This window comes from Anoplopoma fimbria, chromosome 6 (assembly GCF_027596085.1).
Source record: "Anoplopoma fimbria isolate UVic2021 breed Golden Eagle Sablefish chromosome 6, Afim_UVic_2022, whole genome shotgun sequence".
NCBI classification, from domain to species: Eukaryota; Metazoa; Chordata; class Actinopteri; order Perciformes; family Anoplopomatidae; genus Anoplopoma; species Anoplopoma fimbria.
Window position 1 is genome coordinate 12256157 of NC_072454.1, and position 22165 is coordinate 12278321.

The 22165-nt window shown below is 41.0% G+C and overlaps 1 protein-coding gene across 3 annotated transcripts in view; it reads left to right on the top strand.

The window, feature by feature from the left end:
- zcchc24 (zinc finger, CCHC domain containing 24) overlaps positions 1-21353 on the top strand; it is a 28884-nt gene extending 7531 nt beyond the window's left edge. For 2 of the 3 annotated variants that reach the window (XM_054600657.1, XM_054600655.1), the window contains exons 3-4: positions 17319-17483; positions 20490-21353. In XM_054600657.1, coding sequence (XP_054456632.1) covers positions 17319-17483; positions 20490-20603 — 279 coding nt within the window. In that variant the 3' untranslated portion in view covers positions 20604-21353. The remainder of the gene's footprint in view (positions 1-17318; positions 17484-20489) is intronic. The other variant, XM_054600656.1, reaches the window with a different exon arrangement.
- Positions 21354-22165: the final 812 nt, after the last annotated feature.

The following is a 22165-nucleotide window of genomic DNA, read 5'->3' on the forward strand; positions in this document are numbered from 1 at the left end:
CCAAACATAACTGACATGACATCCATCACTACTTCTGGTTTCAACCTTTTGCCTATATCTGGCAGAGGTATCGCTCTTTTTCCGTTTCTAAATGTGCAACAATCAAAGTTGTTGTTAAACAGTAATAATACATTTTTTTTTTTAGCTATGCTATTTCAATCCCACAACACTAATCTCATTTATATTCAAATGTTGTCCTGATTGGAGCAAAGTGATTTATGATATCTTGCTCACTTCAAGCCAGTGAGAAAAGCACAAACAAAATATATGAATAATAAAGGCTTTGACAGAAAATGTTCATGTAGGAGCTTATTGTATGTAAGACGCTGTGAGATAAAATATGTTTCTGGGCCTTTTAAGTAACAATTTGACATTTTAGGAAACATGCTTATTTTTCTTTATTGCCACGAGTTAGATAAGAAGATTTATTCTTTTATTTTACTTTTTGCTAAGGATCAAACAAAGGAGATATGTTGATTAGTGAGCTTTATATGACAGAGCCATGCAAGCCTTTTGCCATTGTTTCCAGTCTTTGTGCTAAGCTAAGCTAACCAGCATCTCAGTGAACTCATATTTAACAAACTGACATGTCAGTGGTATCAATCTCATTTAACTCTCAGGTCAGAAAGCTACGAAGCATTTTTCCAAAAATGTTTAACTTTTGCTTTAAGGCCAATGAACCTGTTTGAGGCTGCGGCGTCTGCATATTTTTCATTTCTTAGATTGCATAGATACGGATGCCCTGATGACAGTCAGATTTGTCTCTTTTGGCCCACCGTTACTTAAATATGGAATGTGCTGTATGAATCCATTTGTACAGAGGAGCAGGACCAAGAGCATCACATTTACTATTTTTAACAGAATCAAATTGGAGCTCTTTTATCTAAATACAGAGCCTTCTTTATCCTCCTTTTGCTCAATGGGGTTTGATAAATGTGTATATACACAAACACACACAAACACACACACACACACACACTGATATATATCAATGTCAGACTTTACTCTTTCTTCTGTTGACCTCTCTCCTCTACTTATCTCTGTTTTGATATCTGACTTGGCCTGATGTTTACAGGAAGTTGACATGGATCGAAATGTGTCCCATGACATATATATGCTGATATGTAACTGAATCATTCAAGTTACTCTACTCTCCTTTTTGCATAAGGATGGAGTTCAAAAGGAACTCACTTTGATAAATACAAGTGCTGACATTTCCTCTCATCCCAGTCCCTGTCAACCAGTCCTCCTCTTTCATGCATTTGATCTGTATCTGTGACCATATGCCAATAACCGATGGACCTCACACCTCATGTGGTGGTAATTTCAGCAGCAGCAGCCTGTCCTTTGTGACAAATGGTCACCATGATCTCCCATAACAGTGTCAACATGGAGACCTGAGGCGAGCTGTGAAGTGAGGGCCTCTTCACACCAGAGGTGAATCACACTTCGAGTAATGTGCTTTTTCTTTGGTCGTGGTGATAAACTTAATGACTCGTCATTACTGCAGCCCACTTTGTCCACCCTAACAAACACCAGCGGTTGTTGTTTGGTTTTAAATCTTCCACTGTTTGCCTTTGACAGAGCACTGATCCATTTCCTGAATTGCTTAGCAGTCATGCTGGGATAATTGTGCAACCACTTTGTTTTAATGTTCCAGTTTGTTGTTGTACTAGGGGATTGGGGTAGAGTAGAGCGGTAATGCGTAAAATACACATTGCAAGTTTATCATTTTCCAGTGTTACATCTCTGCACAGCGCTATCTGCTTGCTTCACTCTTGGAAAACAATTATCTTTGGGGAGCAAATGGCCACTTCCCTGCTTCCTACCCCCGTACTTTGTGGCGCCCTTGCTCCGACCACCCACCTCCGAACTAGGCCTTCATTTTGATCGTAACTAAACATCTGTAAATCATGACTGTATCTTGTACGATTGTGACGCTATCACCATGTCAAAATTTGTCTACAGACATGTAAACACTTGGCAAAGTACACAAAGCATCACTGCAACAGTAGGTGTCTCCAGAAGAACATTTGACCAGGATGACACACACAGACTCACAGGCTGAAAACATTACTAGCCACACGCTGACAAGGCTGGAAATTGTAAGTCCTAAATGAATCAGGTTGAGGTTTGAAGATGAGTCTTCATCTTTTTAGCATGCTCTCTACCTTTACTCAATCAAAATAATTCCGAGCAAGACTTTATAATAGAACAAAGGGTTGTAGAATAGAATAAACAGAGTATCCTGTTTGGGGAACAAACTTATACAACTTCAGAGAAAATATAATTGAAGATAAACAAATTCCTTGAAAAGAAAATGTTTGTAGGAAATTGTTAATCATTAAAAGTCCCATTCACAAGGAAGAGTTTTCCCATGGTGTTATCCTATTGACCTTTCAGCTGTAACAGTTAGTCAGAGACGGTTTAAGTGCCTGGCTTGTGGGTTTGCTTTTTTGGTCTACTCACTTCAGGTTCATTTTTTTCCCAGCTGGCTCTGGTATTTAAGCCAAAAGGCCTTTCTCTCCCTTTTTGCAGAAACTCTGGTTCACAACCTGTAGCTTCCTGTAATGTAAAATTATTTAGGCAACAAAAAAAGCTGAATAATTTAAAGTCCAGTTTAATTTTCCTATTTATATTCAGAACAGCTCCACCTCAAGCCCCTGGCAAAACATTTGTCAAATCTTGTATTGGAAACATGCTGTTAAATGGTCTAAAATAGCTCGCTAACCCTGATGTCTAGCGCTGTTTGATAGTTAGCACAGTGCTGATTATTCAATAGTCAGATTATGTGGGCTTAACGTAGATGGAGACGCTAGCTGTCCCCTGGAGGCTAATGTTCCGGGGAGGAGAAAGAACATAGATTCTACATCTGTCCTTCAGCTTTTCTAATCTCTATTTAACAAACCTCCTGCCTTCACTGAAAGATATCTTGAGGGGAATCATGTATTTACATTTTCCTCTGGCTCCACCAGCTGTTCTGTCTTCTTGTCTTTGTTTCATTCCCTGTCTCTCTTTATGCATCCTGCAGTTTGTTAACCCTGTCGATAAACAATCTTTCAACACCGCTGTCACACTTCAACATTTGTCATGAGAGAATGTTTCACATTTTACCCCCGTGATCTCGGTGCCCATGGGGCCAATTCTGACATGGCTGCAGTTATTTGTCGTGGCAGGCAGGGAGTTCGGATGTGTCACTGTCATGGCATGGAGCTCTGTCAGACACGGAGAGGGTAAGTTCGAAAAGTTGAGAGGGGCACAAGAGTTTAGAGCCGGCGAAAAAGGGGAGAGGGCACTTCCCCTGAAAGGAAATCAAAGTTAAAGGAATGATAAAAGTGCGGTTTCCTGCCAGCTGGTTTGTGTTCTGTACAGAAATCCCATTCTTCCTCTTAGTTTTTTGCTGAGACAACAATCGCACCACTTCCTGTTTTGGTAACCATGACACCTATAACCCCATCTCTGGGAGGCGGTGCACTGTTACATTAACCATAGTCAGGTGAGTTTACAGCTGCCCTCAGATCAAATGTTGAAATACGGTGAAATGACAATGGAAGCTCCAAACTCATCAGGAGAGCTTTGTATGAAGACATAATATACTGACTTAAAGCTGTCGCCTTTTCCTCAATCAAAAGATACAATTAAGCTTCTGTCTAGCTTCAGACAAAGTTGTTTTGTCTACATTACGCTTAGATTTGAGTTTCTGATATAAACCTTTGTTACATGAATCTTTTTCCTGTGATGCTGCTGAGCCAGCGCTGAAAGGATAGAGTTAATAAAAGAAAATAAACAATCATGTGTTTGGGGCAGTTCCTCCTCACATTGCCTTATGTAAGCCTTGTCTCTGCAGCATGAGAGAAACCAGGTCAGCATTCATTTCATAATCTAGTCTCATTATGTGCTTCCTCTATTATTTTCTTTATGTCTTATCGAACATTTGCACAAACCCCTTTAAAGAATGTAACATGTTACCTCTTTACTGGATGTCATTCCACTAAAGAATGATGGCAGCAACACTAGCATTTACAGGAACAAGAACAGGATGGTTCACTTTTCACCGAGGGAGGAGGGAGGGATCAGAGGGTCAGATGTCACATTTTCACGACAGCATGATGTCCTGTTAGAGCACCAGGGCCAGAGGGCTTTGTTAGCTTATTCTGAATGCTAATGCTCCTCCCATATATACAATATATTTACAACATTGACAGTGTACAATATCCCGTATTACCAATACTCACTTTTGATGATTCCAACCTCTCAAATTCGATATTTCGCTGCTTGTCCCGGCCTTACACAGTTAATTGTATGTCTTTGGGTTTTGAGCAGAATAAGACATTTGAAGACGTCACTATAAGCTTTTGGAAAGTGATGGGCACTTTTCACTGTTTTATAGTCCAAATTATGATACAATAAATTTCAAAAATAATCTGCAGATTAATCAATAACGATAATAAATGTTAATTTCAGCCAAAGATGCAGCATGTTGGGTTCAGGTTGAATCTGTTTGTCTCATGCCGTTGTATAAAACTTAAATACTAAAGGACTGATTGCCAAACCTCTTTTAAAGCTGACAAACGCAGCTAATTGGATTTCAAACTACCTGATTAAGCTTCTCTACTTACAGACACTTTACATGATGTGTTTACTTTATCCTCTACACATTACAATGATATCCACTTAAACTTTAATTAGCGAGCTGAGAAAAGTAGAGTGGGTGAAAAGGACTTCAGAATGGATTGGAGTTCCACAAACCAAACCACCATACTTCTCTCAACAGGTTGATCGGTATGTGGTCGAGCTAATTGCTCCTCACAGCAGCACCGATTCATGTCACATGAACCACAGAGAGTTCTTAAGTGATGTGAGACAGACTGACAGAGAGGACGGACAACCGGGACGGACAGACAGAGACACTGTGAAGCTGCGAGTGCTGGCACACAGGACTGGATTTGGTGTCAAGAGATCAGGGGCCGACACTGCTGGCTTTGTGTCGCGCTTGAATGGGCACCTTAGGGAGAGACCGCGGTTCTGAATGGGCACCATTGGGGAAAGCCCAAGTGGTGGGAATGGAGGCTGGTAATTAAGGCAGTCATTGTATGTCTGTAGGATCTGCTAGACGGAGAGGTCAGGAAGGCAGGCCTGTATTGTTCCCCCAGCAGGGCCCTCGCTGCATTACAGTGGTGCGTCAGACTCAAGTATGTTTGGATAGAGCCTTGGATCTTACTGAGGAAAGAAAAGAAGTACAACAACAAACCATACAGGCGGTCCTATATAGTCTGCTTGTCTATATGTCAACATATAGACTATAGGGGCCTCTTCTGTGGTTTTAATGTAACTTTGTGTTCTCTCGCTCTCTCTGTATGCTTAAGTATCTTGAAGTCCTTCTCTGGCAGGCAACCCAGGAGCTCCATCGCTCTCAGGAATCAGGACTGTGTTAACCTTTGACTAAAACACAGTTGTGGTCAATGTGTGAAGTCAAAGGGGTGTGAAGTCAAAGGGGTGTGTGTACTTAGTAGGAGTTAGCAACAAGTTAGCCACAGTATATTGTAGCGTTGCTGCAGACCTTTTTGTGTGCTTTTGTTGTGCTAGTTCATAAGTTATCTAGATAACTTATGAATTGGCACTAGAAAGATTCTTATCAAGGAAATAATCATAATACATTTATAAATTTAATATTAGATTCAAGCCATTTTTTTACGGTAATGATGCGTTTTCTATAACTCAAGTTTAATTGTAGGCCTCATGCAGTGCTTCTGTAACTTTCAAGTGAAAATAGATTTTGGTGGCCCCTTTACTTACTGTACAAAAAATAACCTGCATATCATTTAGAAACTGTTTCTGTCCCTCCTCTCTGTCTGTACGCACTGCCCTGTAGTGTGTCGGGAAGTTTCTGGCAGGGATGTGGGCTGGGGGGAGGTGAATCATGGGAATGTTTTTCCAGAGTGACCCCTGATCTTCCTTCCAGTCGCAGCAAAGGCTCTGAAGGCCCTGCGTCTGTCTCTGACAGTGAGTGGGGACTGCCTTTAAAAAATGATAAGGCTTATCAAGGGATGCTGGAGACATCTTGTATCAGACAACTTTTCTCTGTCATAGTGTCAAAGCAGACAGGCCACTCATCTCACTGTGAGAAAACATATGTGGCCTCTACCTGTCAACATGTTTTATTTTTGAGGAGTTATACAGAGAAAGAGCCTTTATAGCAAGAGCACTGAGAAACCATATAGGGCCATAGGTCCAATATAGCATCGACACCAAGTGACACTGAGATTAGCAACACACGTGTGCAGTATATCTGGCAGAGGGACATACGGAAATATACGGACACACACGCTCACAAACACATCCACCACAGGCTCATACATGCAAACATAGACAGCAGCAGTAAGAGCTTCCTGTGACAGATGACAAGATGTTGTGTGCACCTCTGTATGCCCCGGTCCACCACCAAACCTGCTCTTGTCATTCACCGAGCCGGTAACCTAATGCTGCTGTGCAGCTGCACAACTTGTTAGTGGGACCGTAGCTAAATCCAAGGCTAGGAGAGAGCAGGGGGGGGGGATCACACCCACGGCACCACTTAGCATTAGCTCGTAGCGTCCTGTAAAATGGTGAGTGTAGGTGTATGGAAAATGATCCTATTCCTTTAAAAAGAGGCCGCGTCCATGTCAAGCTGTTGGTGAAACCAAGCTTCTGGGTTCAACCAGGACAGATTCCAAGGCCCAGTTGGCCCATACTCCTGTTTTCTATGAATGAAGAATGAAGAGAGGGAATGAATTCTGTCAAAATCATCAGTTTTAAAACAAGAGATTGTTTTTGGTATGAAGTAAAACACCCACATACTTGACTCTCAGGGTTATTCATCAGTCATCCGAGAACATGACACTGAGATCTGGGGCCGATTAGGGAAGCTGGGTTGTGGAAATCTAGGAATCTGGGAATAAGGTTTTGGCACAGAGCACTCTGGCATGGTGATATGCCTCTGCAGCTGTCTTGGACACGAATGACGTGGGTCTGTTACTGAGGAGAAAAAATCTGACCACACACACACACACACAAGTACACATGTGTGCATACATGGTAGGTCTATATTGCCTCCATGCATTGTATAGAAAGCCCATTTAAAAAGAGCAGGGGAGTAAGATGAGAATTTAGAATAATACTGGTCGGTTGGGGCACCGGGGGAAATTTCATAGTAATCAATATATTTGGGGGGAGAGTTTCCTTGAAAATAAATATCCTCTCATTATTTTCTTGAGCAGAATCAAACAACAACCCATAATACAAGACCTCCACCTCCGGTTTATCAAAACAACCACAAATTGAAGGTCACCAAATTTCATTTGTACGCAAAAACATCATTAAAGACGACTTAGCATAGATTTGTTTCAATCTAAATCAACAGAGCATATTGTGTCAACTTTGCCAATTTTTTTTTCACAATATAATAATGGAAAGCTGCATTGTCTCCTATTACTAGAATTTGTTTATGATCCTTTTACTAAGCCCAGCCACTGACAGAAAATCTATTGTCCAAGGTCACAAACACATGGAAGTTAGTGAGTTCAAAGAAATCTTATCAGACTGGTAAAAATGATCCTCTAGGGTATTTCTTTGTTTTCTGTTTCTAGTGGAAATCATCATATCCTATCATTCTATCTATATTAGTATTAAATGATTATTACAAAAGTGCAGCAATCCTACTTGCATTTCTTTGCTCTTTGTTTTATTTTAAAGGAACAACCACAAAGAGAATTAAAACAATATACATTTTATGAACCAGCATGCTGTTCTTGTAAATACGCCTAAACATTTTCTCAGTGTGTTATTGATGACACATTTTAAAGCACTAAATAACTTTTTTTGATATTTTCTGGCACAGCCTTTCCACTTATCTACATGACTGACAGCTGTGGGATGTTTTATCTTTGGTACAGCTGTCTTGATTTACCTTTTCCCTGTGTGATATCTCAGCATGTCAAAGAACAGACTAAACATAAGTGATATGCCCGATACTATTACGGGACATCACGAGTATCTGAAGAAAATGTTAAACCTTGAATCTCCTTCTGTTTTAAGATCATCACAGAGAGCATTTGTGTGTGTGTGTGTGTGTGTGTGTGTGTGTGTGTGTGTGTGTGTGTGTGTGTGTGTGTGTGTGTGTGTGTGTGTGTGTGTGTGTGTGTGTGTGTGTGTGTGTGTGTGTGTTGTCTCTTCCAGTAGAAGCATACACATACAGTACATAGAGTCTCAGACACAGTGCACTTACTCTGTCAAGCAGAGACCATTTCCTAGAATGAACTATTTCAGCGTCCCCACAGAGCTGGAAAAGGACTTGTGGTTATTCTTTTAAAACAGTTGTTGGAATGGTTGTCCTCTTGACATCCTCCCCTCTGCATCACGGTGAGATAACAAGCCCATTTATAATGACTTGTGATCTCAGTGGTTAAACACAGAGACCCACAAGGGAAAAACCTTTAACCTCAAGTGTTGCTTCGTACTTAAAAATATTTAGCTTCAGGTCAATTTAAATGTATTAACGTCCACCTTAAATAGACTGCACTGTTGGTATTTAATGCACTTTTTCAGGTCCAAGTGGGTATGTGATCCTTTTAGGAAGTGTTGCCTGTTAAGATTGAAGTTTTTAAATAGCTGTGGATTTGATAAGATGCAATGGTTATAGTTCCTCGCCACATAACACTTTACTTCACCCTGTTTCTGCTGCCTCCCCTCAACACCTGGGAGAGTATAAATGCAGCAAATGCACAAATGGCTCACGGGCATATTTAGACTTGGAAACAACTGGGATGTGCTATTGTGAGAAAATTGCTTTTTATAGTGTAATGAAATGTCAAGCACATATGAATAGCTAAAATAAAGAGCTTCTAGAATATGAAACCTTTTTTAAGAATAGCTCCCTGACCCACATGGGTGCAATGCAGATTCAGACAAGTGCTAGTTGATAGTGATGGGAGGTCCTATCTGATGAGCTCACATACCATTTGTTGCCTAACATTAGAAGAAATAATAAATCAATGTCAGTGAGTCTGTTTGATCGATTCATAAAACATTTGCACGTTATAGATTGACAGTTAACATGTGAATTGAAGGGTCAGATTTATGTATGCGTATGCATATTTAGCTCCCAGTCAGAAGGAAGTGTTGCAAATAGCTTCTTGAAAGTAGCACTGTTATGCCAGCTCTCTGCTTGTTGCCACACTTGCAATGAATGAGGTGACTAAGTAACCAGTACATTTAAATAGCTCTATTAAAGTACCACTTTTTCTTTAAATGTAGCTCAGTGATATTGAAATTAATAGACGTGGATGACAGATTATATGATACATTAAAGAAATAAGCAGCAGTTAAGGTTGAGATTATGTGCGAATATATGTCTATTTTTAAGACAGTACAACAAGTGACCTTGTTGTTATACTTTTATATGCAATTTCTTTTACATGTATAGGATAAATGCATGCATTTGTGCGCTTGGTGCGCGGGCATAAGCCCAAAGTGTGTGTGATTGTGGTTTACGATTGTGTGATGCTGAGGTTTATATTTAGAGACAACTGTACAAGATAAGAATGCTTATCTCAGCAGTTGTAGACATGAAGCTGTGAAACAACCTTAGGAATACGAGCCGCAGTGATCTGCAGCATTATGGAAAACACAAGTCACTGCTGTTTTGGAGCACTTAACTTAATATCTAGCCCCCTAGCCACACATGCACATTTTTGTTGATTGGGAATATTGTTATCATGACTATCTACGCAGGAAAAGTAATAATTATTTAGTGCATGAGCAAAGTGAAAACCACATCTATGGTGAAAACACATCCATAAAGACTGATGGCAAGCTTTCTTCTCTGCTGTAACAGGTTGCAGACACAACTGCAAAACTCTGCTTTCCCCTGTGGTGTGTGTTTACAAGCATCGCAGAGTTTGCTTAAGTGTGAGGTTCAGTGTTTAAAAGCTCCATGAACCACATTTTAGAGGTTTAAGCTGTACTGAAAAAAGACCAAACCACATGAGTGATAGATATATGGTTACTGAAACACTATTATGTAATGTTCAGGAAATATTTCCTTGTCGTGTCTCAGAGAAGGATCAGGCGTGATTGATGCTTTGATCTTTTTTGAGGTTTCACAGAGGAGAACCAGTTCTGGTTTAAACCACAGCCAGGTTCCTGATTCTCCCCCATGAAGCATTCATCAGACAGACTGCTAAGGCCAAAACACTAAATGAAACCACATTAAAGCAATTAGAATTCTTATCAGAAATTCTACGGTTAATGAGCAAACCAAACAAAAACTCCAAAAGACCCTAAGCTAACATTGTGGAGTGAACCCCATCCGCTCTATCTGTAAATCTATCTCTCTTTCTGGACTGCAGCTAAAGCAAATAAAGCTCCCGAGATGAAGACACAAGAGCGGTCACAGATATGTGCATGGACACACTTGTGTGTGCGCTCACACGCATGCAAAAATGCAATACACACCGGGTCTGGGCTGGTTTGGTGTTCTAGTGTTGCTCTCTGAGTGATGCCCTGGGGGATGCGGAAAAGGCAGAGCGGGGCCTGAGCTCCTCCGCTGCTCCTTTGTTTACACTGATGGTTTCCAGATGCTAGCTAGTGATCGGAGCGCTACGGAACGCTGGGGAGCAGCCCAGCAGTTTGGGGCTTGTGCCAGCAAACCAAGATTAAGGCAGCTCTAACTGGGATACTTGAAGAACTTGGCCTTGATTTGCAATAACTGTGGAATTGTTTCCAAAGGCTGAGAGAATACAAAAGTGTCACTAACATTGTCCTCATTTATTGGAGTGACACGTATCACGCACAATGATGTCTTCGGCCATTAAGTGCTTTCAAACAGCAAATGCTGCAATGTAAGAACCACACAAAACTCCAAAACAAGTACAACATTAAAAGGCTGTATATTCAATCAACGCAATGGAAGCTCCCCAGGCCTCTAGAGGGAGTGCTAAGTGGAACAGCTTGATTTTTGGACTGAGAAAGCGGCCAGACGTCATGTGTCAGTTGTGAACGTTTTTCCGTGTTTGCTGTTAATGTATTATCCCGGTTTTCTGCAACACCTTTTGTTTTTTCCTATGCAGAACATTTCCATTGTTGTATTTTGGGGGGATTTTCATGTGTGTTTTTGAATTGGCATCGTTTCTGAAGCTGTAGCATGTTTCTTCCCTTATTGCCCTTTTTCGGCCAACGTAGATTGTTGTTATAAACTGACGTGCATTGTGCTCAAGTGAAGGCAAATCTATCACTTAACGGCCCACCTGTTCCCCCCGTCACTTTCAGCCTCAGCCACTTTTCTTTTCAGGCATTAGAAAGAGACAGCTGCACCAGCAAAGGAGCCGTCCAGAGAGAGAGAGAGAGAGAGAGAGAGAGAGAGAGGTGAGAAAGATGGCAGCGAAAAAAAGAGAGACCCACAGAAAACAGTGGCTGTATTTAGAGCTTGTAGTGCATGGTGGGATTGATAAATAGTCCCCATAATGCACCTGGCTGAGGTTCTGGCATGGGGTCGGGGATGTTTAGTCCAGCAGCGGAAACAGCCAATAAAAACATGCTTGTTCTGTGTGCAGTGAGACACAGCTGAGGTAGTGACAGTGTCATTCTTGTGAGGGACTTGAAGCAGAGGCCATCTGCACGCCCTCACTTGGCCCTCAGTTCTGACTGACAGTCTGATGACTGCATCCTCAGATCTTAAGCTGCTGTGATGTCAGATAACACGGGTGGTAATGGTCAAAAATACGATGACTAAACTGAGAAACGGTTCGGACAAATTAGACTTGGGTCAAATTGTGCTTTTTTGTTTTCTTTATTTATTTTTCTATGTGCCATGCAGAGAGGAATACCACATCAGATAATGTTATGTGTGAAAGTATGTGACTTTACTGCATATTTTTTATGTTCTGAATTGCCTTGATGTGGTCAACCCAAAACAAATTGTGGACATTAAACCGTAAAAGTATTATTTGCCCCGATCGACCTGACAAGCGGTGTGGTCCGACAAACAACCCTCAGGCTATCCATTTTAAATTAATTTTATGCTGTGACTCACTGACCTGGCATTCAATGATCAAGCAACTCTACAATGCTGTGATTGGAACATCATATCACGCAGAAGAATCTCACATTATCATAAATAACATCAAGTCTGAAACTTGGCTTAGAGAAGAGGCGTTACTTTGTTTAAGGTTCATGTTAGAAAGGGTTAACACAAGGATACATTTGTATCCTTTATTTTGCACTCAAATTTTTTTTTTTTTTCTTCTCTAGAATCCAACAAACCACCTATTTTGCAATGTTCAAGTTTATTTGAAGACATTTCAAACATCTAAAGAATTGGCAGTATTCATATTCAAGCTGAGCTGCATTTGCCAATAAAGACCCTGCTCTCCAGATTCAAACCAGAGAAGTGGTTCCATGCAATTACTACCAACTCTTTTCCAAAGCCTCAATGTTGTTTTACCCACCAAATCCCTTGTTTTCTCATAGAGGCCGGCAGACAAACCACTGAATGGCATCTAGCGTTCAAATAAAAACCCCAAGCCTTACTGTATGCGCTGTCTCCTCGTATTTGTTGTCTGTGGACTGACTGTGGCCAAAAAAGTGGAGCCCAAATCAATTGTAGGTAGATGTCTCCTTTAATAAGTCCAGTTTGTATGAAATCCCATATCCACAACCTTGAGGAAAGTAGTCTTTTAGAATGATTGCTCTTAGGTTTATCTTGGAAGGGACGTCTAATATTAAACCAAGGCTAACCTATCCTGTTGCTGGAGACAGAGGATTAAGGGTTCAGGTTTGTGTCTGGTGTCTGTCCACTGGTCATCACTCTTAGCCTAGAATGTAAGATAAACACAAATGCAAGATCACCTTTAGGCCTCATGCAGAGGGCTGGACCACATCTTTTTTTTTTTCAAAGTCAGTAGACATCTTTTTATGATTTACACTAGAGCAGAATTTCAAGACGGTTTTGTGGCCAAATGATATTCAAACTGCAATTTCCGATTCAGATGCCTGGGCTGCATACCTCGTAATCAATTTCACGGTATTACCTGAATTACCTTTCACAGTGGGTGTCGTCTAGACCGGGATCTCTCACTTAAACACACCTCTTCAAATTCAATAATCTACCTGCCTAAAATTCCTAATATTATTTCTGTTTGTACAATGTATGTGTTAAAATTGACCCCCCAGAGAATCATCTCCCCATTCCTCCACATGATAATGAGTCCAATCCACTTCAGTTATGGCCAGAGCTACAGCAGTTAGTTAATGCTCTCTCTCTCTCTCTCCCTCTCTCTGAAATGTATGTCCTAATTGAAAGCAGAGCAGCGTTTCTTTTTACGACGGCTCTCGTTGTTTCTCGTGTTCTGCCCCTATGGAGGCCATCTGCTTTGGATTTAGATTTCCTCCTCCTTTTCTCAGTTTCTCCTTCCCCTTCTCCCCCCTCCTGAGAGGGGGCTGATTGGAGGGTCTCTCCACAGTTGGCTCGAGCTGTTGGGCTTGTGGTATTTGTCCACTTTTCTCTTTTGTGTGTGTGTGTGTGTATGTTGGAGTGTGATTCTAGAGGAGCACGAGGCTGTTTCACATCCAACTCAAGACGTTTATTCTTTCTCAGTCTTAATGAGCTTTCTTCTGTTTCTGTTCATCTTGTTCTCCAGCGTCTCATAGTTGTCTCCCTTTTTGTTTTATGGTCTCTTGTTATTCTATTTAATGCAGTTTGTGAGCTCATTAATCCCACAGTGTAAGCCAAAGAATGATCTGTGTCCTTGTAGCAGGGGCTAAACCCTGAGTGGGAGTAGTGCAGGAAACAGTGTGCCGAGACTTTCCAGTTGTGTCTCAACAGTGTATGAAAACCTGTGGATGTGGAATTTGTTGAGAGTGTGTCTGACTTTCTGTGTTTGTGAATTTATGTCTGAGTGTTCAGGGGGACAAGACGAGAGAAGGACATTGTGTGTGGCCATGTTTTGCGTAGAGATTGCATCAGTGAATGTGTGTATCACGTGTATGTGTGTATATGCTTCATTTAACAGTTCACTGATCCGAAGTTTGTGTGTGTGTGTGTGTGTGTGTGTGTGTGTGTGTGTGTGACATGATGGGTCCCTGCTGTGATCTAGACCAAATGAGGATGTGATCAAGTCGTTGTGGTTATGGAGCTGCAATGTCTTCTCTTCGGACACTGTATCCTCAACACATACACGCTGACCCTTATCTCACTAGCGGGGCTCTAGCCTCGGGGACATAAACAAACATTGACTCAATGCAAAGCCGGCAATGGCAAAGTGATATGACAAACACGTCTCGCCATCTCCTGGCACGGACGCCATCAAGCGATTCGCTGTTCCAAAGCTTTGCTTCCGATTGACGGACACCTAAAATGCTCTAAAGGCTCAGATATGTCCATTTAGCTCTTACCCTGCCACCAGCTTGAATGGCTTTATTTGTACAGATAAAGGAAAATAAAACACATCCTTCCATGCAGGGTCATCTTGTGTGTGAGTGTTGTGTGGTGTGATGACGCAGTTCCATTAAATTAGTCATTGTACTGTGCGTATTGTGAATGGTTTGTAAATGTTTCTTTAAAGGCAACTAAGCGTGGTTATTTTTCCTGGAAACCGAGCCTAACTAAAACATTTGCTCAGGTTTTGATTTGTAATCCACTGCACCAGTGTAAATGGCCAGTTAGGCCTTGTATGTATGAATGTAAGTGAAGAAAAACTTCCTCCATAAGCTGCTGCTCTGAATCTAGCTCCCACACTTCTCAGCCTGCCTCAGCTAACAGTGGTGGCACAACAGTCCAGATGTTATTGTGACATTCTTTCCCACGTGTTTGGTTGTCCATTGAAATGTGCAATACCAACTGTGCCTGTGAAGTTTATGCCTTCAGAATCAAAACTAGCTCTTTATCTCAGGACCTCCATGAGAGGCAATGTGTTGCAATGGCCTGAAAACAACAGACCACAATGTGAGTGCAATACTCAGAATTATAACTCCAAATACCCAAAAAAAGGGCTACTGATTTGGACATTACTTTGCAGTTGTGCAAACTGTATTTGCATGTGCAGTTTGTAAGGCAGATGTGATATGTTTTACTTTAAAAAATTGGCTCATTGAATGACCATTGGCTTTGTTTTTGGTGCATGTTTAACAATTTAATACTTGTGTATAAATCAAAATGATTAACAGATTTATTTACTGTGATTCCGGCTGCTACTAATGATTTTATGTTTTTATGCAACCATTGTTGGTAAACCCAAAGGCTTCAGTTTACTATCACAGAAGACAATGAAAAGCTTGAAATTGGGGAGACGAAACCAGCAAACAAAATGAATCTGAAAAAATTGGACTCATTTTCTGACAATTGAATCATGAATTAATCAACTAAATTTTCAGCTCTACATATCCAGTAAATACCTTTCTTGTACTTGAAAACTTTATTAACCTCTTTTAGACACAACTGAGCAACCTAATCAGCAAGATTGCATCTACTTCCTCATCTGCACTGAATAGATCATCCTTTTGCTGTGTGTGTACATCAGGGGCATCTTCAAACTGATTGCATACAGGGTTGTATCTAATCTGAAAGAGCTCAGCTGCAGACAGAGCATGACGTGCAGCCAAAGGCCAAGGCCAGACCCTGGAAACAGCATGGAGCTGGAGAGGAATGGTCATGAGGAGTATGAGTGCTGTTTCTGTCCTGCTGAGTCCTGGCTGCAGTATCAGGGAGAGATTGTTTTTTTTTTTTTACATTTGAACAATGGGAAATTTGACTTTGTTCACATTTTCAAATAAATAACGAGGGTTAATGTTAGACCACCTGCCACTCTGATCACAGTTTATATATTAACTTTAAATTAATCAGATTTTGGCGTTATTTTTTTTAGCGAAATGGCAGAATGTTTGTTGGATCATAATATAACTAGATAATTTGGTAGGAGAGCATCCAAACAACATGTTGCCATGGCATTGTGTTTGAGACTGCCCCATTGTTTGCACCAAGACAACCCCCGTATACACCGGTGTGCTGCAAGCCAGCAGAAGTCAGATTTTCCAACCAGCGTGCTGTCACAGAGGGAGATGCGAGGCTGACAGTGGGGTTGAGGTCATGCTGTTGAGGGGCCAGATTGAAGCACAGCCGCTCATACTTAGCGTTGGCTTGCTGGTGCTGATGCAAATTGCTGACGTCTATACGGACAGCGCCAGATGCTCCTGATTAAAGTTCCTATTACTCACACATGGGTTGGGACAAATAAAGGGAAGACCAGGTTTACAGATCGTACCCCTCCTCTCACTCTCTCTGCACCGTTACACTTACATCCCTCCCAAATCTGCAGCCAACGTTGAAGTGATTATGAAAACAATCTGCAGGCTTGCAGGAGAATCAGGAGTGGAGTGGACAGGTCTGATTTCACTTTGAACGCAGATCGAGACTTTCCTAACCTTCTGGAAAGCTGACATCAGTCACATGCTGTGCATTCAAAATTACTTATTTCTGCCGTATCAGATTTCCATCTTTACATAAAAGCATTTTTAATGTTTGACATAAAATACCACTATTCCTCACAACTCCATTCTCAATGTTTGTCTTCTAAATTGAAGGATTTTTTTTTTCACCACTCCTAGGCTGATAGTCACTGTCACTGGGCAGATGTAAGTTTTGGGATGATTTTTCTGTTTTTGTTTTGAAGATGGAGCTTCAGATTGTTAATGACAAGCCATGACAAACTAACTAATCAGTTTACGTTTGGGTTTCTTTTGGCAGAAGGGAGGACAGTATGTGACTTATCCTTGTGATGACATAAGCAGTACGTTTGTCTGTGGCATGTCTTTAGAGCAAAAAAAGAAAAACAGTCTTTTCCCCCAATGCTTTTTTAGTGGCCTAAATAAAGTTGCCAAAATGAAGTCATTGGAGCAGCTTCTCCCAACAATATTGCCCTCAAGCTAATGCTTTTTCATGGCTGACTGACAGTTTGTAATCATCTCACTCTTGAGAATCAGAGGAGTAATGTAACACAGCTGCAATGAAAGTAAATGTATATTACAGAGCCACATATTGTGCCAATATTGTGTGCTCTATGATGAAGTTTTATATACAAGCACAACAAGGATGGACACACCCTGCTGTCAAAGCTCAACATCCGTTACTGTCCAAGAGGTTCTCTTAAAAAAGTCACTCTGAACTCTGGACAGCAACGAGCGAAGAATTTTCTGCACTACTAAAGTTTTGTTTATCAGGTCAAGAATGTTAAACATATTCATTTCCCAACATGTGGATACATTTTATTCACCCATACTGTTCTTTACAGGCCAGACCCAAAGGTGAAGGGCTGACACCGTACCAGGGGAAGAAGAGATGCTTCGGAGAGTATAAGTGCCCCAAGTGTAAGAGGAAGTGGATGAGTGGCAACTCCTGGGCAAACATGGGACAAGAATGTATCAAATGCCACATCAACGTTTATCCACACAAACAGGTACCTGCAATATGATATTCACTACTTAAGAATTTGCAGTAATATCTTAACTTAAAAAAAAAAAAAAGAAGTCATTATTCAATCACGTTTAAGTGGTAAATTGAAGCGCCTCAAAAAAAAGTAAACAGATTCCAGACTCTGGTTTGCGTATTGTCTTGAGGGTATTCCAGATGGCCTCATTAAAACAGAATAAAAAATTCATACCACTAACAATTGCTTTTTCCTGAAGAAAATAATTGCATTTCCTGACTGATAAAAGTGTCTTTATTAATCTCTCACAGACACAAAGAACCTCTGAGGTAATGGAGACTTACAGTTTAAGGAATTCCTCTCACATTTAACAATACAAAAAAGTTATTTTATATTAAACAAGATACTGTGAAGTGTTATTCAGAACCGCAAACATGTGCCAGTGAGCTGTCTGTCTAGCTTAACCTCGAATTTTCCTCACAGCCTGTTGACTAAAGAGATGGATCGCCTGAGAAATAATCCACTCTGTATTCTTCAGCTGGAGATATATTTATCCTCAACCCTTCATCTTTGAATATTTATGCTTTTCCACATTCTTCCAATTCCACTTCCTGAAATAAAGTTAGGCTTACTGCTCGAGGCCCTGCTCGCTCTCTGAATACCTCGGAGGACCATGCTCCACTCTGCTAACACTCACATAAAATGAAGCAGGAAAGGGACGATGCTCGACATATTTACCCAAAATGTCTGGCTAGAAGTTAAACATTTCCAGACAGTGGAAAGTTTAAGGTGCAATATACGAGATTGGGAGCATTTTTATTGCCTCTCAACGGCTCTAAACATGGCGATGGCTGAGCCCGCGGCTCGCAGCTAACAGTGCTAACAGCGCTAAACGTGCCAACTACGGTCAAAGTGCTAACAGAGCCAACAGTGTTTACGTGAGGGAGAGCCGGAGGGTGGGTGCTATTCTTCTGGGACGACGCTGTCCGTTGGGACGGGCTCAGATGTAACGGCCGTATGAGAGCAGTGCAGAACGGCGGCTATGTCAACAAAGCAAGCAAAACATCTGATCACAACACACACAGAGGGAGAGCGACTTCACTCTTTGCTCAGGAGGACATTTCTCAACTATATCTTTACAAAGACAATAGTTGTTTGCTGCTCTATTGATATTCTGACTTCCATACGTTGCACTTTGAATGCTTAATTTACTACAATTATTAATTATTGCAATCATTACTTTTGTCGATTAAGTTGCATCTTCACCGATGAGAGATCTTAACCAAGAACAATGCTATAGTCATTAAAAAGCCTGGGTGGAAGGTTGCATGCATTTCTTTCCAACAAGTTCATTGGTGAGCAAACCTCACTCTTCTCTGCCTCTGTCTTGTGGCAAAGCTTCACACAGGCAAGCAAATTCCCTGCATTTGCAATGTCAACCACTTAACATATTTCCCCCCCTGTCAGCGTTTGAAATGGACCACTAACCTCTGTGTCCTCGAGTATCAAAGAGTTCAGCCTCTCAGCAAGGCTCCCTCCTGCCCTGCGGATTTCCCATAAATAACCTGAATATGTATTTTCCAATCCCGTCCACATGCATTAAATATTTGGTGGGAAATATAATTCTTGGACGCCCAGTGCATATGGTTTAGAACAAGGGCACACATTCCATCAGGTGTGATCGGGACATGTTTTCCATGTACATGGATCAATGGCAAGCCATCAAATCAATCGACCTTTTAACGATTAAGCTTACAAGCATGCTAACTGACAGTTAAAGCTATTTAAATGACAGTTAGTAAGATTGCTAGCTCAGAGAACTCTTTTGCCCTCTTTTTGTCTGGTTGAACCCCTGAAGCCAAAACAACGCTTCTATAAAACAAATCAAAAATTCCTGATTCCTGCTTACGTGCCAAACTATACCATACAAAACTAGAAAAACCATCTTGAAATGAATCACAACAACCGTGACGCCAAATCAGGTCAAGGGCATTAGTTGGGTGGCCAATGGCCCCTTCCACATCCAAGGCTCTTGCTAAGACTACTACCATCTTCAAAGCCTGCCTTCATCTTACCTCGACCTTCACTACACATCTGTAATGATTTGTGCACAGTTGCGTCACAAAATCGGCCCACAGACGTATAAACACTGCCTCTGTGGTAGTAGAAGGTGTCTCCAGGACCACATGTGCCATGGTGAAAACAACACCATCACTGTCGCGGCTAGTAATTAATTTGTAAGTTATTGTACGTTTTCTTTTCACTTTCTCCAAATGGGAAGAGCTCAGACTGCAGCTTCAGCTACAGAGCTGAAGGACACTTCAACAGGGAAGATGCCTGCAGTACGGGGGTTTAACCTAGTACCTTCTTACTGCTGACGGGACCCCATAAAATATATCAGATTTTCCAGCTTTTCTCAAGGACCTGATGTCTTTGACGCGCCGAAAGTAAAGTCGCAACACTTCCTGGCAGACTCATTAGTGGATGACAGAAATATCTCTCTGTAGTGACCCGTGGTAACCTGGGTTCCTTTAGTTAGACCACTTTGAATAAATAATGGTTTAAAAAAAAGAAAAAAGCGCTAACAAGAACAGAACAATATATGAGAAATAGAATTTTCCAGACAGATTGTTAAAATAACCTCGGAATGTGCTTTGCCCAGATTCCCTTTGTCCTCAATAATTATTCCAAGAAAGCCATTGCTGTAGCAGTTTACTTATATTTCCATACAGGACACCATGAAAAAATGCATACTGGATCTTTTTCTTTAACACCAGGTTGTTAAAGTGTGCTTCAAGTTTCCAGAGCTGAATGTGTGGTGCCATATCTCTGCAACTAATTGTGTTTGCTGCACGTCTGGTCTGTATAGAATACACCCATAACGTTAGAGGCCAAAGTAGTTAGGCGAATAGCTGAGTTGAATGTGGTGCCAGAGAAAAGTGCTTGCATAACTCAGAGATTTATGTGTGTGCTGCTTGGTTTGCTTTCTTCAGTGTTTAATGTGACTCATTACTGGTTCTCTGTTTATATCCTCAGCGCCCTTTAGAGAAGCCGGACGGCCTGGACGTTTCTGACCAGAGTAAGGAGCACCCGCAACACCTGTGCGAGAAATGTAAAGTCCTGGGCTACTACTGCCGCCGTGTGCAATAATCATCTTTATTCAGAGTCTTTGAGCACAAGTCCCATTGCTCATCCTCCATCGAGGCTGTTAACTTCCTCCTCATCCCTGCCCTGCACACAACATGGCAGCCTTTCCTCCTCACGTCTTCCCACCCTTCTCTTAGAAGTCTACAAATATAGACAGTAGCTCTAATCCTTTCAGCCCCTTTCCTCAAACATGTTTTGTTTTGTTTTTTCCAATGACAGTATTGAAGATTACACCCAGGAATAAGAGGAACATGTTAATTTAGGCTCAATCTCTGCAAGTGCTCTTCATCAAAAGCAAAAGAAACTTGCCAAATCAGTGACTTTTTTCGTGCCTCATGTATCAGAAACCACATAACCCAATTGATCCAACTTGATGTTTAACAGCAACGTATCATGCATTGATAAATAAGCATGTATTTCAATGGTGTCACTGACATAATTGGTCTAAAATAATTACCTCACCTTGGGGTTTGTTGGCTTTGTGTTTACAGAGATCAGCCTTCCATTTCCCTGCCAAGTGAAGTGTGCGGTAATGTGACGAACGTTTAACCCGGGCCTCTCATGATGGTATAATGTATACGAGGCCTTTGATGTCGTGCCGTATTAGGGTCAACAGCACATCTTATTAACTGTGAATTAACTGAGGGACAATGTGCCATACATCCCTAGCTTACATTTGGCCTATTTATTTTCTTGTTGTCTAGTGTGCAATTTGAATTTTAACTGGGACATAAAGAAACGTGTTTTTTTTTTTTTTTTTTTTTTTTTTTTTTCTATGTTTGTATATCACATTATTGTGTAACTGCTTCCACATGTCTTTAGAAACTACTGTAGGTTCAGTCGCTCCGTGTCTAGATTTAGTGCATCGCTAACAGAAAAGGTTTCATTCACCCTTCCGAGAGTGTTTTTGTTGCCACACAATTTCTCAATTATCTATAGTGTTAGATACGTATAGATGTTAGATAGGTAAATTGTGTTCATTTCAAATCATGTAAAGGTCAACTGAAGAGGAGCTGTAGGAAAACACTAGTTTTTGTGTCATTAATCTTGCCGTCCACACAATCTTTCACCAATGTGGAAAATTCAATTTTTTAAAGCACTTGAAAAATAATTAGCTGCTTGCCACATTTTTATTAACATTACAATTTTTTTAGAGGTTAAACTGGTCACATGTAAGGCCTGACTAGATTTTAACCACAAATTAGTCAAATACAAAGGAGATATTGGTTGGAAAGAGACATCTGAGTTCACATTTAAGTGTCAGTTTATGCCCGGCAGCCTTAGCTGAGTCAATTAAGCTAAATGGAAACTTTTCCAAGAGCTTGAACCGTTAAAAACGATGTCCAACAGCAGATTGCATTGTAAAGAGTGTCTAGAGGGAGGTGACGTTGCGGAGAACTGCAATGATTTTCAGGTCGGTTGAAGAGAAACAACAAGATTTAACGTAGGAGGGCTGATTGGTGATGTGGTGATGCTGAAGATTCAAGGATATATTGAAAGTGATGAGGAATTAAGTTTACACCTATATTATTTTTTATGAATATAAGTGCCTACTATTATAAACC